The 15,350-nt window shown below is 52.5% G+C and overlaps 3 protein-coding genes across 3 annotated transcripts; 1 reads left to right on the top strand and 2 right to left on the bottom strand.

Annotated features, from left to right (window-relative positions):
- Positions 1-776: 776 nt before the first annotated feature.
- BBA_02966 (uncharacterized protein) lies at positions 777-1,445 on the top strand (the record flags this gene model as incomplete). The annotated part of the gene is made up of 1 exon (XM_008598063.1): positions 777-1,445. The coding sequence occupies one exon, from the start codon at positions 777-779 to the stop codon at positions 1,443-1,445; it is 669 nt and encodes a 222-aa protein (XP_008596285.1).
- Positions 1,446-2,288: 843 nt separating this feature from the next.
- Positions 2,289-2,865, bottom strand: BBA_02967 (Mmc protein; the record flags this gene model as incomplete). The annotated part of the gene is made up of 2 exons (XM_008598064.1): positions 2,289-2,564; positions 2,650-2,865. 2 exons carry the CDS (start codon positions 2,863-2,865, stop codon positions 2,289-2,291), a joined length of 492 nt encoding a protein of 163 aa, XP_008596286.1.
- Positions 2,866-5,128: 2,263 nt separating this feature from the next.
- On the bottom strand, positions 5,129-7,395 carry BBA_02968 (regulator of G protein signaling; the record flags this gene model as incomplete). Its single annotated transcript, XM_008598065.1, has 2 exons — positions 5,129-6,580; positions 6,781-7,395. 2 exons carry the CDS (start codon positions 7,393-7,395, stop codon positions 5,129-5,131), a joined length of 2,067 nt encoding a protein of 688 aa, XP_008596287.1.
- Between the last annotated feature and the right edge of the window lie 7,955 nt (positions 7,396-15,350).

A 15,350-nucleotide genomic window follows, 5' to 3' on the forward strand; every position in this document is an offset into this window, starting at 1 on the left:
TATGCTACGGATTGAGTAGATGCAAAGGTGGAGATATTGTAGTCATAGCACCCCAACTTCACAGCCCTTCCATGTCGAGAAGGGACGACAACTTGTAGGAGGTGCTAGTCTAAACTCGCTCCTGTGTTTGTTTATTTATTAGGGACTTTTCTAGCGGAAACGCAAAGAAGCGGTGGCCATCTGCGCCAGTGACTGTAAAATGGTCCTTTTTTAGGTAACCAATAACCAATTTCAACAAAGACCTTATCCAGAATATCTCTATACGTCTTTTCAAGATGATTAGCGAGCTTGAGCAGGCCTTAATATCTAATGCGATATTATAAGCAAATTTATGTTGCACAGTTTCAAGCTCATGTTTCAGATTGTGAGGCTCATAGGGGGCGTTGTCATTATCAGTCAGTAGCCAGTAGGTAGGGATGTGGTAACTGTGAGGCTTTGAGACAACAAAGTATCCTTTAAAAGAAGGCAATACCCACTGTTGGACAATTATATTCGCCTTGGCTTTTTGTACATCTCTGCCTTTACGTTGATGGTGGACGAAACCTTGACAGCCGTCAACCCCTTTGTACCTTGGTCCGCGCGCTACTAAGCCCGAGCGGCGGATCTTGAACGAGGATACAGCTACTCAAGAATCAATTTGCACCAGCTACACGGGGTTCTTTACACGAACCAAATCTAGTGTGAGCGAGTAGTCGGCGTATAAGTTCTCCGCCGTCGTGCGCCCCTCCTTCCGTCAACACGCGACACAACTCGATCAGCATTCCGGTAACGGCCTAATGCCGAAAACAACAAAGTTCACGTCCATGACGCCTCTGCCGGCAGGCATGACGCGGCAGACCGCCATCCGCTTCCTGCAGGACCACGCCGCCATGATTGACCTGAACCCGCTGGTGACGGCGCGGCACCGGATCCCCGCGCCCTCCTCAGCGCCCCCCTACGAAGCGGCGTGCGCGTGGTGGGCGGTCACGGACCGCATCGCGTACCTGCCGGGCGGGCTGGCGACCGGCTCCGTGAGCTACCGCTGCGTCTTTCTCGACCTGCCCGGCGTGGGCCTGCAGACGCACTGCTACGCGCCCATGGGCGTGGACCTGCGCACGCGATGGTCCGTCAGCGGCGGCGGCGGCGGCGGCGGCAGCAGCGCGCCCGGCGAGGAGGCGCGAGAGCAGGTGGAGCTCGGCATCGACGATGCGCCGACCCCTGCGGGGCTGTATCTTCATGAGGATACGGAGCTCCGGTGCAGCGTCATCATGACGGCTTTTGTCAAGAAGACGCTCAAGGGCGCGCACAAGAGGCTCGTGGAGCGGCTGGCGCAGCGCGCGGTGGGCGGGCTGCGGGAGGAGGATGAGCGCGGGGACGGGGAGCAGGGGGCGAGGAAGGAGGAGGAGGAGGAGGTTGGGCGTGGTGAGAGGGAAGAGGAGAAGGGAAAAGCATGGGTGAGCAGCTAATCATGTTCAGAGTGAGGCGGAGACGGGCCGGCGGGTGACGGCGGCGGCGACTGCCGTGGAAGCTCTCGGGAGATGCGAATTATTCAGCACCACCAAGGGCATCGCGGTACAAAACAGAACTCTGCGGTAGAGACTGGGCGGAAATTGTCGAACGGCATGTAGGTCGATGGCGGGAATAACGACTACGGCGGCCAGCACCACCACCACCACCACCCTCCACAGCACCATGAAGCTGGTGTATATCACGGTGCCGCCAAGCTGCCGTGAGCAGCCTCTCCGGGAAGCTGTCCGTTGCTGTATTATTTTCAAGCAAAGACTCGGTATAACTACTAGCGTTCTAAAGGTGTAATCTTTTGTTTCTCAGCCTTGCCCAGCCACCATACAGTCACATGTCCACGAAGCGATGCAAAAAAAACACCCATGTAAGAAGAAAAAATAGGTATTATGTTGCGCATCTCGGTATTTCATCCGAGAAGCGGTAAAAGTTGAAACACCAAAACTATCCCCCCAACTCCCAACCCATGTTCTTTTCCAAGTACAAGCTGCGCCGTCTTGATCGTAAGAACTCCTGAACAAATAAAATAAAAACCCTCGACACAAAGCCCAGCACCAGGCCCCCCCCCCGCTGCTCTGTACACCTCAAGGCAAGGCGTACGTTGAAGAGCGAGTGATGGACCCTCCCCTGTGCAATTATCGAGGGGGTAAATAAAATGTGCTTATATTACATTAATGTAGTCTTGTTGTCCCCAAGGCTTGAAAAAAAAGGAAGAAAAAAAGGTAATTGCGTGATTCTTTGCCATGACTCCAATGCCTCTAGAGAAAGAGATGGATGGACAAAATTGCTTACAGGGCAATGGCGGCAGCGGCAATGGCACCGGCAAAGGCCATGCCGTAGGCGGCAGCGTTCTGGCCGGCGCCGGCGACGACGGGAACAACCGGCGTGGTGGGCGAGGGAGCATTGTTGCCGCTCTGGTTGGCATTGTTGTAAGCGTTATTGCCAGCGTTGTTACCAGCGTTGTTTCCGGCGTTGTTTCCGGCGTTGTTTCCGGCGTTGTCACCAGGTACATTGTTGACGGGGCCGGGGCCGTAGGTTGGAAGCGTAGTAGGGAGCGCAGGGATCTGAAAGAAAAAAACCATCCATTAGCATCTCTGATCGAGCCATCAGGCACGCAAAGTATTCCCGCGCAAACTTGTCTCCACGTACAGTCTTGGTGACGGTGCAGGGGCAGTCGGTAATGGTGTAGGTGCAGGCCTCGGTGACGGTGTAAGTCTTGTGGTTGACGGTCAGGTGCGTGGGCTCCGGGCAGTAGGTCGTGTATTTGTCAACGACCTCGGTGACGGTGGTCCAGGTTCCGTTGTGGTGGTGGGCCTGCACGGCAGCGACGGCGGCAAGAGTGAGAGCGAGAGCCTTGGAGAACATCTTGAATATGTTTGAGTATATAAGGATTAAAAAAAGTAAATCTGTGATGGAGAGAGCGAGGGACTTGGAGTGAAGTTGTGATGAAGAGAGGAGAAAGAGGTTGGGGAAAGGGAACAGGGAAACATTGTGCCAGCTTTATATGTCGAAACAGATAAAATGAGATCGGAGTGATTTCTCCTCTCTTGTTGGTTTGAGGCTACATTGACGCACAAACACGCATGTACTGCCAAACCAGAAATGAACAACAACGGGATCGCGTCTCTTGCAAGAGCCCACATCCCACCATCCCACGGCAAAATGCGCATCATGGGGGAACAAGCTCGCAAAGGGCCAAGCCGACACGGATCGGAAAACGACAAGACATACAAGAGGACCAGCTGCGGGAGGGCTGCTTCTTCATTCCGAAGGCCCGGCAATAACAACAAACAATAAGATATTGCGGTGGAAAGAGCCAGCATATGATCCTACTCCCGTCTGGGGTCGGGGCTCCTCATAAGGATCCTCATAAGGATGAAACTCTACGCGCCTCTTTCTACAAGACAAAAAAGAGTTCAATTTGGTTGGGTCTGGCAGGCATCATTACAGGCGCGCTCGAGGCCTCAACTTACGGCGCGGGTGCTTCCTCCGGAATGCTAGCCCGGCGATGGCCCCGCTTTTCCCGGCGGGACCTCCATTCCGGCCGCAAATTAAGACGGCGTGTCAGCGGGGACTGTCTCTCCTCCGCTCTCCCCCAACGTGCTGCCTTAAAAACCTGCCTGTTTGTCTTTTCCTTTAATCTTCGTATATCTTGCAACAAATTGGATCACGGGTGATCGCCTCTGCTTATTCTACTGTGCTTGGTCGGAAACAAACAAAAAACAATACCCGACAAGCAATGGGGCGGGCCCGCCATGGACGGCAGCCCCCAACATTTTGTCAGCGTTTGCTGCATGGCAATCTCGTCTTGTCCTTCCCTATCAAGTAACAAAGAAAATCGGATCACTTCCGTTTTCTTCCCCGATATAGAGGTGTAGAGATCATGCAAAGAGACAAAGCTCGTGCACTTGACGCACGGGTTCGCGACAAGCCTAAAATCTAGGCCCTTCTCGTTGCTCTCTCTGTCTCTGCACAACGCCCACCACATTCAAGGCAAGCACGAGAATCCGTTTTGGAACAATCTCTTTCGGCCTGTTTCTTTGAGACTGAGGCACCAAAATTCGCGACAAGCTTTTCTTTCCTCCGTTCGCGCTCGCTTCCCGCAAGTCTCGCTTCTCGGGTTCTAGCTCCCCCTCGCCCTGAGACCCTGTCGCAGCTGCTGGCCAGGCGACGCTGAATCCAATGACCAAGCCAGGCAGCAGGCTCTTGCGTCTCATTCCACAGTCGATCGAAATTCACAGTCATCATGCTGAGCAGCCTGTAAAGTAAATCTTGAAATCCAATTTCTTAATGTGCATTAGTTAGTTTTTCCCTCATGTCTCGGACCAATATTTTCCTCCCTTAATTCAGCTGACGCTTTCCTTCTAGTTATGCATGACAAGTATAACAAAGAAACCATATTTTGTATGTAGAAAATTTAAGAAACGTCTAATAAAGCGACACCTGATTTCTTCATTGTAGCAAATCTTACTGCAGCAAGAACACATAGTGTGCAAGAATAAAGCTCTTCCAAAGTAGCATCATTTTAGTTGTTTCAACATGCTCTCTATGCTAATCCGGGTGGTTTCTGCAAAGTCCTTCATTCACTGCTTGCTCTCGGGTAGTAGGCACCAACATACTGTTCTTGATGTCTGGTCAAATCATCCCTGGCGTGGGCATCTTCATCCATCCCTAGCGGTATTCTGCATACCAGTAGCCAGTGTCCGAGTGGGACTGAAAATACTCAGTCACAGCTAAGAAAAGCGCGTCAAAACGCCAAAAATGGCATGTAAAATATATAAAAAGAGTATTGAAACTGAAATGAAGCGCAGCAAATGCAAAAACACCAGTAAATGCAACACAAATCGTGTGGTGGAATCTAGTATTGGTATCAAACGATGCCGCCCAGTTTGCACAAAAAGACGAAAAAGGTAAGAGTGGCGCCTTGAGAAAATCAAAATAATATGTGCCCAAATTATAGACATATAATGGTGGCGTTGGCTTCGTGGGAAAGACCAAAACTTGGTTTGTGGTGAAATGAGGGTGGCCTCGAACGCGGAGTGGGCGTCGTGTCTAAGAACTAGCCGCCCTTGCTTTGGCCTTGCTGGACACAAAACTACAGGGGCTTCATTGTGTGGCCACGCTCCAATTAATTTCGATTCGATCGGCTTTGGCTCCGCTCGGGTGCCCGGCCAAGGTCGGCATCGAAATTTCGCAATTGCTGCTCATATTTGGCATTCCGTAGGAACTTTGGCACCGAGTCGCTGGCCATGAGCTTGAACACCGCATTCTGGGCATCTTCAAACAGCGCCGTCACCTCCTCAAGCGTCTCAATCATGGCGACATCTTGGCCAACAGCCTTGGTCATGCGCGTCGCGAGGTTGTTGCGGAGCTGGTGGTCAATGTTGAGCTCGCAGGGCGAACCGGGCGCCAGAAATGCATTGTAGATGCCATAAGCCTGGGCCATGATTTCCTTGATGCTGTCCATCGAGTTGGCATTGGGCGACTTCTTGGCCGCGCGAATGCCGCTTTTGCAGGCGTGGACAAACTCATCCACATCCTTGTAAAAGGACAAGTTCTCCTCGCAATGGGTCTCATCCAGGTTCTCGCGGAACAGCAGACGTAGGGCGGGGTCGTTGAGGATCTTGTCTAGACGCTGCGTGTTTGAATCTCTCGTGATGCCGTTGCGCTGTGAACCTGTGCCGGCCTCGCTCTCTGACGCACGACCTCGGGAGCCGGCGCCGGAAAGAATGTCCTTGCCGCGCTGCGTTACCTGGTAGATGGCGTGCTTGGTGGGTTGGAACAGATTGTGGCTGGGTATTTGAGAGAGGTAGGCGCGGTCCTGGGTGAGGGCCTCAATGAGGTCGTATTGGACGAACAAGCTGGCAATCTCGATGGTCTCGCGTCGGTCGACAATGGTCGAGCAGTCCATCAGCCAATCCGTGGTCGCGCGGCCGGTAAACGTGTTTTGATATGTTCTTCCGTTGACCTTGCGCTCAGCAGCCATCTTGACACCAGTGAGACCATCCTGGTAATCGTGCAGCGAGTCCGAGTCGGCAGCTGCTACGCTCGACTTGATGTTGCGGCTTTCAGACCCCATGAATCTGCGAAATATGACCTCGACGGTGCCCCAGTCGCTGATGAGCTTGTCACTTTGCAGGTCGCGCTCGAGAATGACCAATTGGAGGTTGCTGGTGGTAGCCAGCTCGCCGACCTGTTTCTGTTGAATGCCGTTTCTAGCGCAGAAACGATTCAGGATGGCAACCCCCTTGGGTGTCAACTGCCAGACGCCACCCTTCATCGTGTAGACCTGCTGGTACTTGCCGTCGGCAGACTCAATGAAGCGAGCCTCGACAAAGCGCTGGCAGATGGAGCGGGCCATGTCCTTGGCCATGGAGAATGTGGTGGTTGTTGTGGTAGTAACGATTCTTGAGGGATCCTTTGGGTCAGGCATGCGGTTGGACTGAGAGAATTTCAGAGAACCGAGGTTATTGATGGCATCTTCAGAGAGGAAGGTGTATTCGACCTTGCTTAGTCGTACTCGGTGCGCAGAGAGGGGCAGGAGGCTGACAATCAAGGTAGAGAAGAGATCTTTGAAATCCTGCGGCACAAGGTTAGCATTAATCAATAGGCGAAGAGGTAACCAAGCGCTAGATATGTGTCAATTGTAATAGCATGGAGCATTATATGCCATTGGCCAAGATGGACGAGTTCAACAAAAGGATATATGTTCCCGTATGCACATCCAGCCGCCCAGCAGCAAACAAAGGACGCGAATCAGGTAAAAGGAATAGTTCATACCCTAGTATAAGGCCGGTCATCATCGGTCATGCGCAGTAAGCGCGAAGAAGTTTGGTGCATCTTGGGATCGTTGCGACGTAGTCTGATGGGGAGGGGTAAAGAGGCGTCGGTATCGACGTAAGCCTGCGCGGGCGGATTGCGGCGAGCGAGAGTGTACTCGCCGGAGGAAAGAGAATCGGTAGAGGGGCTCTTGGAGGGCGATGGAGTAGAGGTAGAGGCGCTGGTCAGGGGAGCGAGCGAATCGCCTTCAGTAAACCTGGCGAGGCCCGGGTTGGAGTGGCGGGGGCGTAGGATGGGCTCAGAGATGCTGGCAAAGGCGCTCTGTGTACGATCTTTGGCGCGAGACAGAATTCCGCCGGAGCGCTGGGAGTAAATTCGGGGCAGGGAGCTCGTAGAGACGGACGAGGCGTGGTGAGAGCGGCGAGTGGATTGGCCGAGGTGGGGGAGCTGTTCAGAGGGACGATTGTCGACGGAAGACCGTGGTGTAGCTGCCGACGAGCGAGACTGACGGTGCCGATCGTTTTCGTGATGGGATGTGGACGGGATACTGTTCGCAGACGGAGTCTTGGGGGATGTTATCGAGTCGGTAAACTTGTGGTTCAACAAAGCTGCCATCTGACGAGGGACAAGACAAGAAGCGTAAGCAAAAACGGTTCAAGACCAGTCGCGGCGTTTGTTTCCCTCTGGTGTTGGAGGTAAAGAGGCTATGCGGGCGGGCGGAGGGAGGGACAAAGAGGCAATGGGAGGAACGGCCAAGATGTAAAGAACAAACGAAGAAAAGCGTATTAAAAGAAGAAAGAAGAAACTAGCGGCGTAGATTTCTTTAGAAGGATGGGTAGAGTAGCAGGCCGGCGGGAGAAATAAAAAAGACGAATGAGACGGTAGCGCAAGTTGGAGCGTGAGTGGGTGGATTGAAGAAGAGGGGGGAGTGAAGAAAGATGGGGGAGTGTGGTAGATAGGCTTTTTGGCTGTAGGTGTATTTGTAGTGAGTGAGGGGAGGTGTGTGAGAATGAGCTAGCAAATGGAGAGAGGGCTGACAGAAAAGCGTGAGCGAGCAAAAGGGTCAAAAGAGATGGAAAAGAAAAAAAGCAAGTAGAAGTACAAGGTACAAGTGGGACAGCCCCTTGGCAGTTGTGTCTTTTTTTTTCCTTGATCCTTTCTTTTCCATTTTGCCCGCTTCTGGGGCGCTGGAACAAGCATGCCCAGTAAGCCCACTGGGGCCAAGCTCAAGTCTGCAGCGCAGAGAGCAGCCCGGACCAAGAGGTACGAGGTAACTACAGTTGCAAGCCTCCTCCAGCATGGAAGAAATAAGTGGACAAGGGAGAAGGAGAGGGGCGAAATGCCGGGTGGAGTCTCCTGCTTGCATGTATCTGTGACACAGGTGACAGAAGGGCAGGGGCGTCTGTCTGCCAGTCAGGAAATGGTTAGATGCATGAGCACGAATATGCATCCAACGAGGCGCCACTGCAGAAGATGTGCACTGGCGCTGCATCTGTCCGTCAAGGGCCAGAAAAGCCACGAGGGAAAGGCAAACGCACCCACTCGGCACCCTTGAGCGTTTAGCTTGCGTACACCCCCCTGCCACCCCCCTCTCACCCCTCTTTCTTTCCCCCTTCCTCCTTCTGGCCCCGCCGAGGCCTCTGACTCGGGACTTGTGGCAGGGGACTTGGGACGTGCGCGCGCCGGGCAATTAAACAGACAAGAATCTGACGAGGAAGCTGCCGAGATGGCCAGATGGTAAATAGAAGAAGAAGCAGAAAGAGAAGGAGACGTGTTGTGTATGTGTGCCTTGGTTCCTGAAAGTCCGTGCGGGTGCATTGTGCCGAAGCAAAAATGCACAATTGCTTTTGCCGGATTGCGGTGCACTGTTTGAGTGACCAAGCCGGGGGCAGCAGCTATTTGGAACCCAGCACGGCTCAGCACAGCGCGCGCACAGTCAATGGGCGGAGCGGCCTCTGTAACTGGAATTGGCAAGTAGGCCGGCCGTAGCCCTTTCACAACGACAATCCCATCATCGCACCAAAGCCGACGGGATTGCCCTGGTAGAGATTGCCCCGGATCTAGGCATGCACCTCAATCTGGCCAAATCGTCACTGTTTTCCCTTTTTCTCAATGCCCTCAGCACCATAAGGTCTTTACAAGTGACGAGTCACTGCGTTCCTGCTTTGGCTGCATGATCGGAGAGCCGAGCGGCTGGGTTGAAGTGTGGCAGTTTAGCGACCATGTGGTATGGCTCAACTACCCCAGTGGCAGGTCAAAACGTGCCAAACATGTGCGTTTACTGGATGACCACGCGAGCAGCCACCAGCCACGCCACCAGCCACTAGGCAGATGGCCAGATGGTAGGTGCAAGTTCCATGCTGTACACCACATGCCATACTGGTAGCAACGGTCGACAGCGGCCGAGCTCAGGAGCAAATAAAAGGTTACCAAAACTCAAGTTGGAACTGGTCTCGAATCTTGGGCCCTTTTTTTTCGTCCCAAAACCAAAAGTCAAGATTCTGGTGCTGCCGTTCATCCCGTCGCCGTTTGCGGGAAGTACCCTTGTATCACCAACTGCCATGTGTCGAGCCCATGCAAGTACCTAGGTACTTTGACAGTGTACTGCGAGACTGTGGCTGTTGTATGTACCTCGGTCCAGCCTCTGACCTTGGCCGCTGAACTTGGAGCACCGACTGGAATGCGCTGCGGCTCCACCATGACTATTTGCGTCAAGAATCTGGCTGTTTCATCGACAGTTGCTCTGATTGTACAACTGCCTATTGCATGCCAATTTGACTCCTGCTTTGTGCCGCTGATGCCTTTGAGTATTTGACAGCGAGGGGAAAAAAGTATGCGTCTGTGGCTGCTGGAAGCCACAGCAGAGCGCGTTTGCACACCCGGCGCTCAGCCACTAGTCCCAACGCCGCCAGGTACCTGTAACTTTGGCTGTCCAGTGCCAATGGAGATTCCTCGTCTCGAGCAGTAAGGCATTACTGGATTGTGTGCGTGATCTTCTGCTCTCGACTTGCTCCTGAAACAGACCGTATCCCGTACTTGCAGGACCGTACACCGTCCCCAAGCTGTCATTGCAGCCTGCGCCGGGGCCAGACCCACGGTGCCGAACTCCAGCGCTCACATGCCCCAGCACCCACTGCAATGGACCCCTCTGCGCTCACATGAGCCTCACGCACCGCTTGGTACCGCCTCATCAACCAGACGGCTCTTCTTGCCAAAAGAAATTAAGAAAAAAAAAAAAATAGAAACTGAGGAATTACGACACTCGTCGCCGCTGGCCCTTCATTTCACTTCAATTTGAAGCACTGACCTCAAGTGAGCTATTGAAACCGCTGCACTGATCTCTCCGCGGCCGCGCTCACCTTGCGACCCAACTGAATGGGTCCCAAGACATGGAAGGCATTCTAGAAGCATCAAGGAAGGAATTCAAGAGGGGCGATAACAAGCAAAAATAAAAGAACACGGGGAAAAGAAAGGAAATAATCATGCATGTCGGGTTTCGGCTCTGACAATAAGAAAACGGGGATTAATATCCTTTTTCCATACCTTTTCTATTATTGCCAGGGGCAATTGCTCAAGACACTCCTGTTTCGGTGACGCCGGGAAGGAAGCAGGGTACCGCTGCTGCGGTACGGAAAGAGAGAAACAAGTGACTATGATATCTCCCAACAATGTTAGCCGGGATTCATGGCTCGTGCAAAGACAGGCCAGGGCGACGGTATCGCCGCTCACTTCCCTGCCCCGTCCCATCTCACTAATCTGTCAGAGTCAGGAACTTCCACGCGACGACCCTGCAACCCGTATTTGGGTAGCAGCAGGGACGTATTGGTCCCATTGTTGTTGAGACGACGCGGGGCCGAGGCGAGAGGGGGGTGGGCAATTTGGACAACAATAAGGGTCCACGGTTCATCGTGCTCACCGAGAAATTCAATGTTGGCCGAAATCTATTGCATGCCGGGATTCAGTCGTCACTTTTTTCGTTGCCTTTGCGTCGTGTCTCCTGAGTCAGTACACCGGAAGTGACCGAAAAAGAGCAGGTCAAGAATTGGCAAATTGCCAAGGTCGTAACAACAATGGAGGAATATCAGTCGACTTTCCGAGAGCAAGGGTCCCGGTATAAGGAGCCGACGTCGCACCAGCCACGGCCGAGAATGCAGTCCTTCCAAACGTGGGCGTGGCTCGGCCGGATGAGTCGCAGTGTTGTAATTGGCTTGGTCCAGAGAGCGCAGTCTTGCGCCTGCGTATCTTGCTCAACGCCTTCGGAGCAATAACCGTAAACAGTTGCTGGACTGGTCGATTGACGCCTCTTTGAGTTCCAAGTAGACAATCAGAGAAATTCGAGCGGTGACCTCGCTGTAATAACTTGTCTTGTATATGGTCTTGGCAAAGGTTCGCCCTCCAATAAAGACGCTTTGTCGGCTCGACTCGTCTCAGCCAAGACTGAAACCACTTTCGGGATAGAATGTCTTTCAATCCGCTCTGACAAACAATGCCTGTGGTTGCTGACGCAGCGACTGTTCAAGGTGAATGCGGCGGTTTCTCAGCAAAATTGATGCCACGCGGCAGTTGCAACGATCCTGTAGCGTTCCTGCTTTGCTTGTACCACATATATGTGCGTAATTTCGGGGCCAGCAAGTCCGGGGGGGTCTTTTGTGCTCGTCGGGACCACAAAAATATCTAAATCACTTGCAGAGCCGACCTCGTGGTAGTGATTGTCGGGGGCGGCGGCGATACTTGGGCGGGAGATTGGATCTGTCAAGGGTGGTAAAAAAGGAAAACATAGGGCTGCCTGCATATTTAAACTACCAAACAACTAGTAGAATATCAGCGAGGCGCGCGCACGCACTCACACACACACACGCACACACACACACGTACGAACACACGGACAATGCCTACATGTGTCACCACATGTGGCTCGCAACATCACCCCCTACGCCACCAACTAGTCGGACGCAGACGCGGGGAATTACAATGCAAATAAGCAGAGAGGGAGGGCGTATCTTCGTTCCTCTCTTGCTCAACATGTCATGACATCTTGCCACCGAAACGCAGCTCTTGCGTTGCTAGCAAGGCACCCCCGGGTAAGAGATGTGGGAGGACGGGGGGGGCCCCGGCAATTGAAGCAATAATTAGAATAAAGATTGACACATTCACGTGGCGTAGGCGTGCTTGCGTGCGTCTGTGTGTTTTGTGTATCCAGACACCTGTGACGCTCGCTGCAGGCCGGATGAGACGGGGGGGAAGGGGGGGGCAGCACACGCCAACCAGTTGCCAGTCAGTGGCAGCCCAGTTCAAGCATGTTCTCAACGGCTGCACATTGGCATGACGACGGACGGAAATTTCTTGGCAAAACCTGGTCGCGGACAAGGCGTTCCAAGTGGCACTGTCTCACGCAAATATATGACGAGAGAAAGTAAACAGATACCGTGACAGGGGAAAAAACGACACAATCCAGAAAGCAAACAAGAACATGGTTTGCAAGCCCACTTCGCTCCTTCTAGCCCTTCTTCCGCGTATCCCTTCTATTTCACCTATCGCCGCTTACACCCACACGCCTCCACACGACAGGAGATTACCGGTCAAGTAGAAAAAAGAAAAAAGAAGCTGCTTCATATTTCCACTTCTTGAACAAGGCAAACAAAAAAGAAAACGGCATGTGGGCGCAAAGGGGAAGGTTTTCAAAAAAAAAAATAATAATAAGCATGCGGTGTGTGGACGGCGGAGACGGACGGAGCGGCCCCGAGGAGCTAGCAAAACGGGGCGCCATGTGCTGTCGGCGCCGCCCTTTTTCAACCGGTGGGTGGGCTGTAAATGTTTCAGCGCCTTAGAAAAAAAGAAGAAAAAATTCCTCCACATGGCTGTGACAAGCAAAAGTCTATTTTCCATTTTAACAGGGGCATTCGTAAAAAAAAAAAAAAAAGAGAGACGTATAAAAAAAAGCCATGTCATGTACGTCGAGTCAAGACCGCGCCTCAAGATGCAGGTCGCAGTATACGTAGAGAGCGAGACCGAGGCGGGGCACAACACACACGAACACACACCACACACACAAGAGAGAAGCCCATGTTGATGGGAAAACAGCCCCTTTGTGCATTCCGTGCTGCCGGTGCAGAATAAAACGGGTGACACGGGTGCAGGGTATTCTGAAGTCCGTCGCCGTCACCGCCGCGACAAACCATTGTCCGCTTTTCCCACAATTATAACATCCCTTCTGAGCGGAAGCATTCCATAGTCTATACATGGCTTAATGCATGGAAACCCTTCACTATTCGTTCCGAATGTTATCCGTGATGCATCTTACTTCTCTTTCCCCTCTTCTGCCCTCTGTTCCCTAACCAAAGTGCGCTCACGCATGACCTTGACGGAGAGCAACGACCAACTGATGGCGGAGCGTGTGCATAATGACCCTGGGGCGGCTCAGCTACTTTGGCCTGGACCTGAGACCTCTAGAGTGTCACGGCGCCAATATTGACAAGGATGGAGGGAAAAAAATACGATGCACAAACAAGCTGCCACAGAACGAATTATGATCATGGTGCTTGATGTGCGATAGTACGCGCGCATTTTGATGTAATACTGATAGAGAAGAGCCCACCAGCGGAGCTGACTGACACACGTTCAACGGCCACGAGGACATTGCCTGCCGCCTGCCGATAAGTCATCTGTAGCACGTCGGCCGGTATTCACTTATGCATAATACAGAAACAAAGGAGACGGCGATCTGTGTAGTCTGTCAACACGACACCCCGTACAGTATCCCGACTTGAGTAAGCCTTATTACCAATCAACAGATAGATCGACGGGTGATGGGTCGTTATGATTGGCAATGGATTAGCGCTCATTGTGCTACATACCCCGCGATGCCAGCAAAATGCCAGCAAAAGCTGTTGACAATTCGCATGGATACTGATAAAGGGTTTCTTGCCTGCCGAAGCAGATATTCAAATCATCCACATCTCCCTCCTCTTGGCGCTATTACTACCCACGGATCAGTGCATTTTGTCGAATAAATGAAATGTAAGAAAAAAAAAGGTGGCGTATAGGACGGAAAAGAGAGCCGCCACGCCGCACTTGCCTGCAAAAGCACGTATCACCCACCGGAGCGCATGATAAATCTCTTTGATAGTCTTGACAAATACCATTTTTTTTAGTCGCGTCACACTTTGCACAAAAGCCTCCCTCGTCTGGTTAGCTGCACGGCCGTTGTCCCGTCCATGATGACCCTTCCCCCGGCCCTAGAGTGGGCCATGCCGTGAAAGCTACTCTTTTAAACACCGGACCTTGGCCGCTGCTCGCTACCAAGACGGCGGCAGCCCACGTCTCAGATCGTTTTGGCAATCATGCCACAATCTCTTCAAAGAATTTTAAGTTTTGATGATCAAATTTTACTTTTCGGCAGTGGTCAAAATAGCTTGATTATGCTTGCACCCCCGAGAGACGGGGGTGGTTAGCTACCCCGCAAATGTCTCTCCCGCCCACAAGAAATAATGACGCCAGAGAGAATGCAGACAAGGGGTTTTTTTTTTTGTTTTGGGCTTGGAATGGAGTTGGTATTGGAAGACAGTACGTCTTCTTTTCCCTTTCTTCTTTTGCCGTTCTTTCTTTCTCAGTAGTTTACAAAGAAACAGCAAACTTCTCTATAACCCAGTAGTAAACGAGATCAAGGCAAATATGACAAACGAGATTGACTGCCATTGAAATTTGGAATACTGCAGAACAAGGCTGAGGGGCCAATGCGGTGTAACGCGGCCGCTGTGCTCTCTCTCCGCAGCGGAAAAATAGATATCAAACCGGAAATGGTTTCCGTAGACTCAGTTATTCAAGAATAACAAACCACAAGCCCGGGCGAAATGAAGCCTTTCCGGACAAGACATGCAGAAAGCGTGTAACAGGTGGCTGCGATGCACGATATGCACTTGACGAGGCTGAAAGACTGCACACCCCTAACTATGACAGGGAAAGATTCATGAAGAGCATGCAAGATGCAAGACGGCCCACGCGGACAGATAGCTTTTGTGTGTAAAAATAAAGATGAGCACAACCAACGTCGGGACCCTGATTTCTCATTGGAGGTCTTTGCGAGTTGGTATGTAGCCGAGATTCACTGTTACCATCTACCACTAGGGATGCCTGCTGACGCGCGGCGCCGCCGGGTGTTGCGGTGATCAATTTTGCACCAATTGCCAAATCTATCACTCCGAGGCATTTCATTCGCAGGCCCTCTGCCGATCCTTGGCGTGCAGCGTGAATTGATCCCCCCCCCTTCCTCTCCCCCTCCTCTCCTCCCAGGGAGCATGGGAGCCACGCGCCGCGACCGCGCGCCCAGACGTGGGCGAAATGCAGGCCCGTGGGAACGCCCACCAACGCGGAGAGGGGGTGGGTGGGAGAGCGGGAGTTGGGTACGGATGGTCCCAACGGCATGGGAAAGCCTCGGCTGATGTGGTGATGCATGGATAAGGTCAGTTCGCAAGCGTGTATTCCCAGCCCGCCGAGCCCGGAAATTTGGAATTGGGAGAGTGGCGTGTATCAAGTCCAAGAAGGGAGGGAGCCAAAAAAAAAAAAAAAAAAAA

This window comes from Beauveria bassiana, assembly GCF_000280675.1.
Source record: "Beauveria bassiana ARSEF 2860 unplaced genomic scaffold BBA_S00006, whole genome shotgun sequence".
NCBI classification, from domain to species: domain Eukaryota; kingdom Fungi; phylum Ascomycota; class Sordariomycetes; order Hypocreales; family Cordycipitaceae; genus Beauveria; species Beauveria bassiana.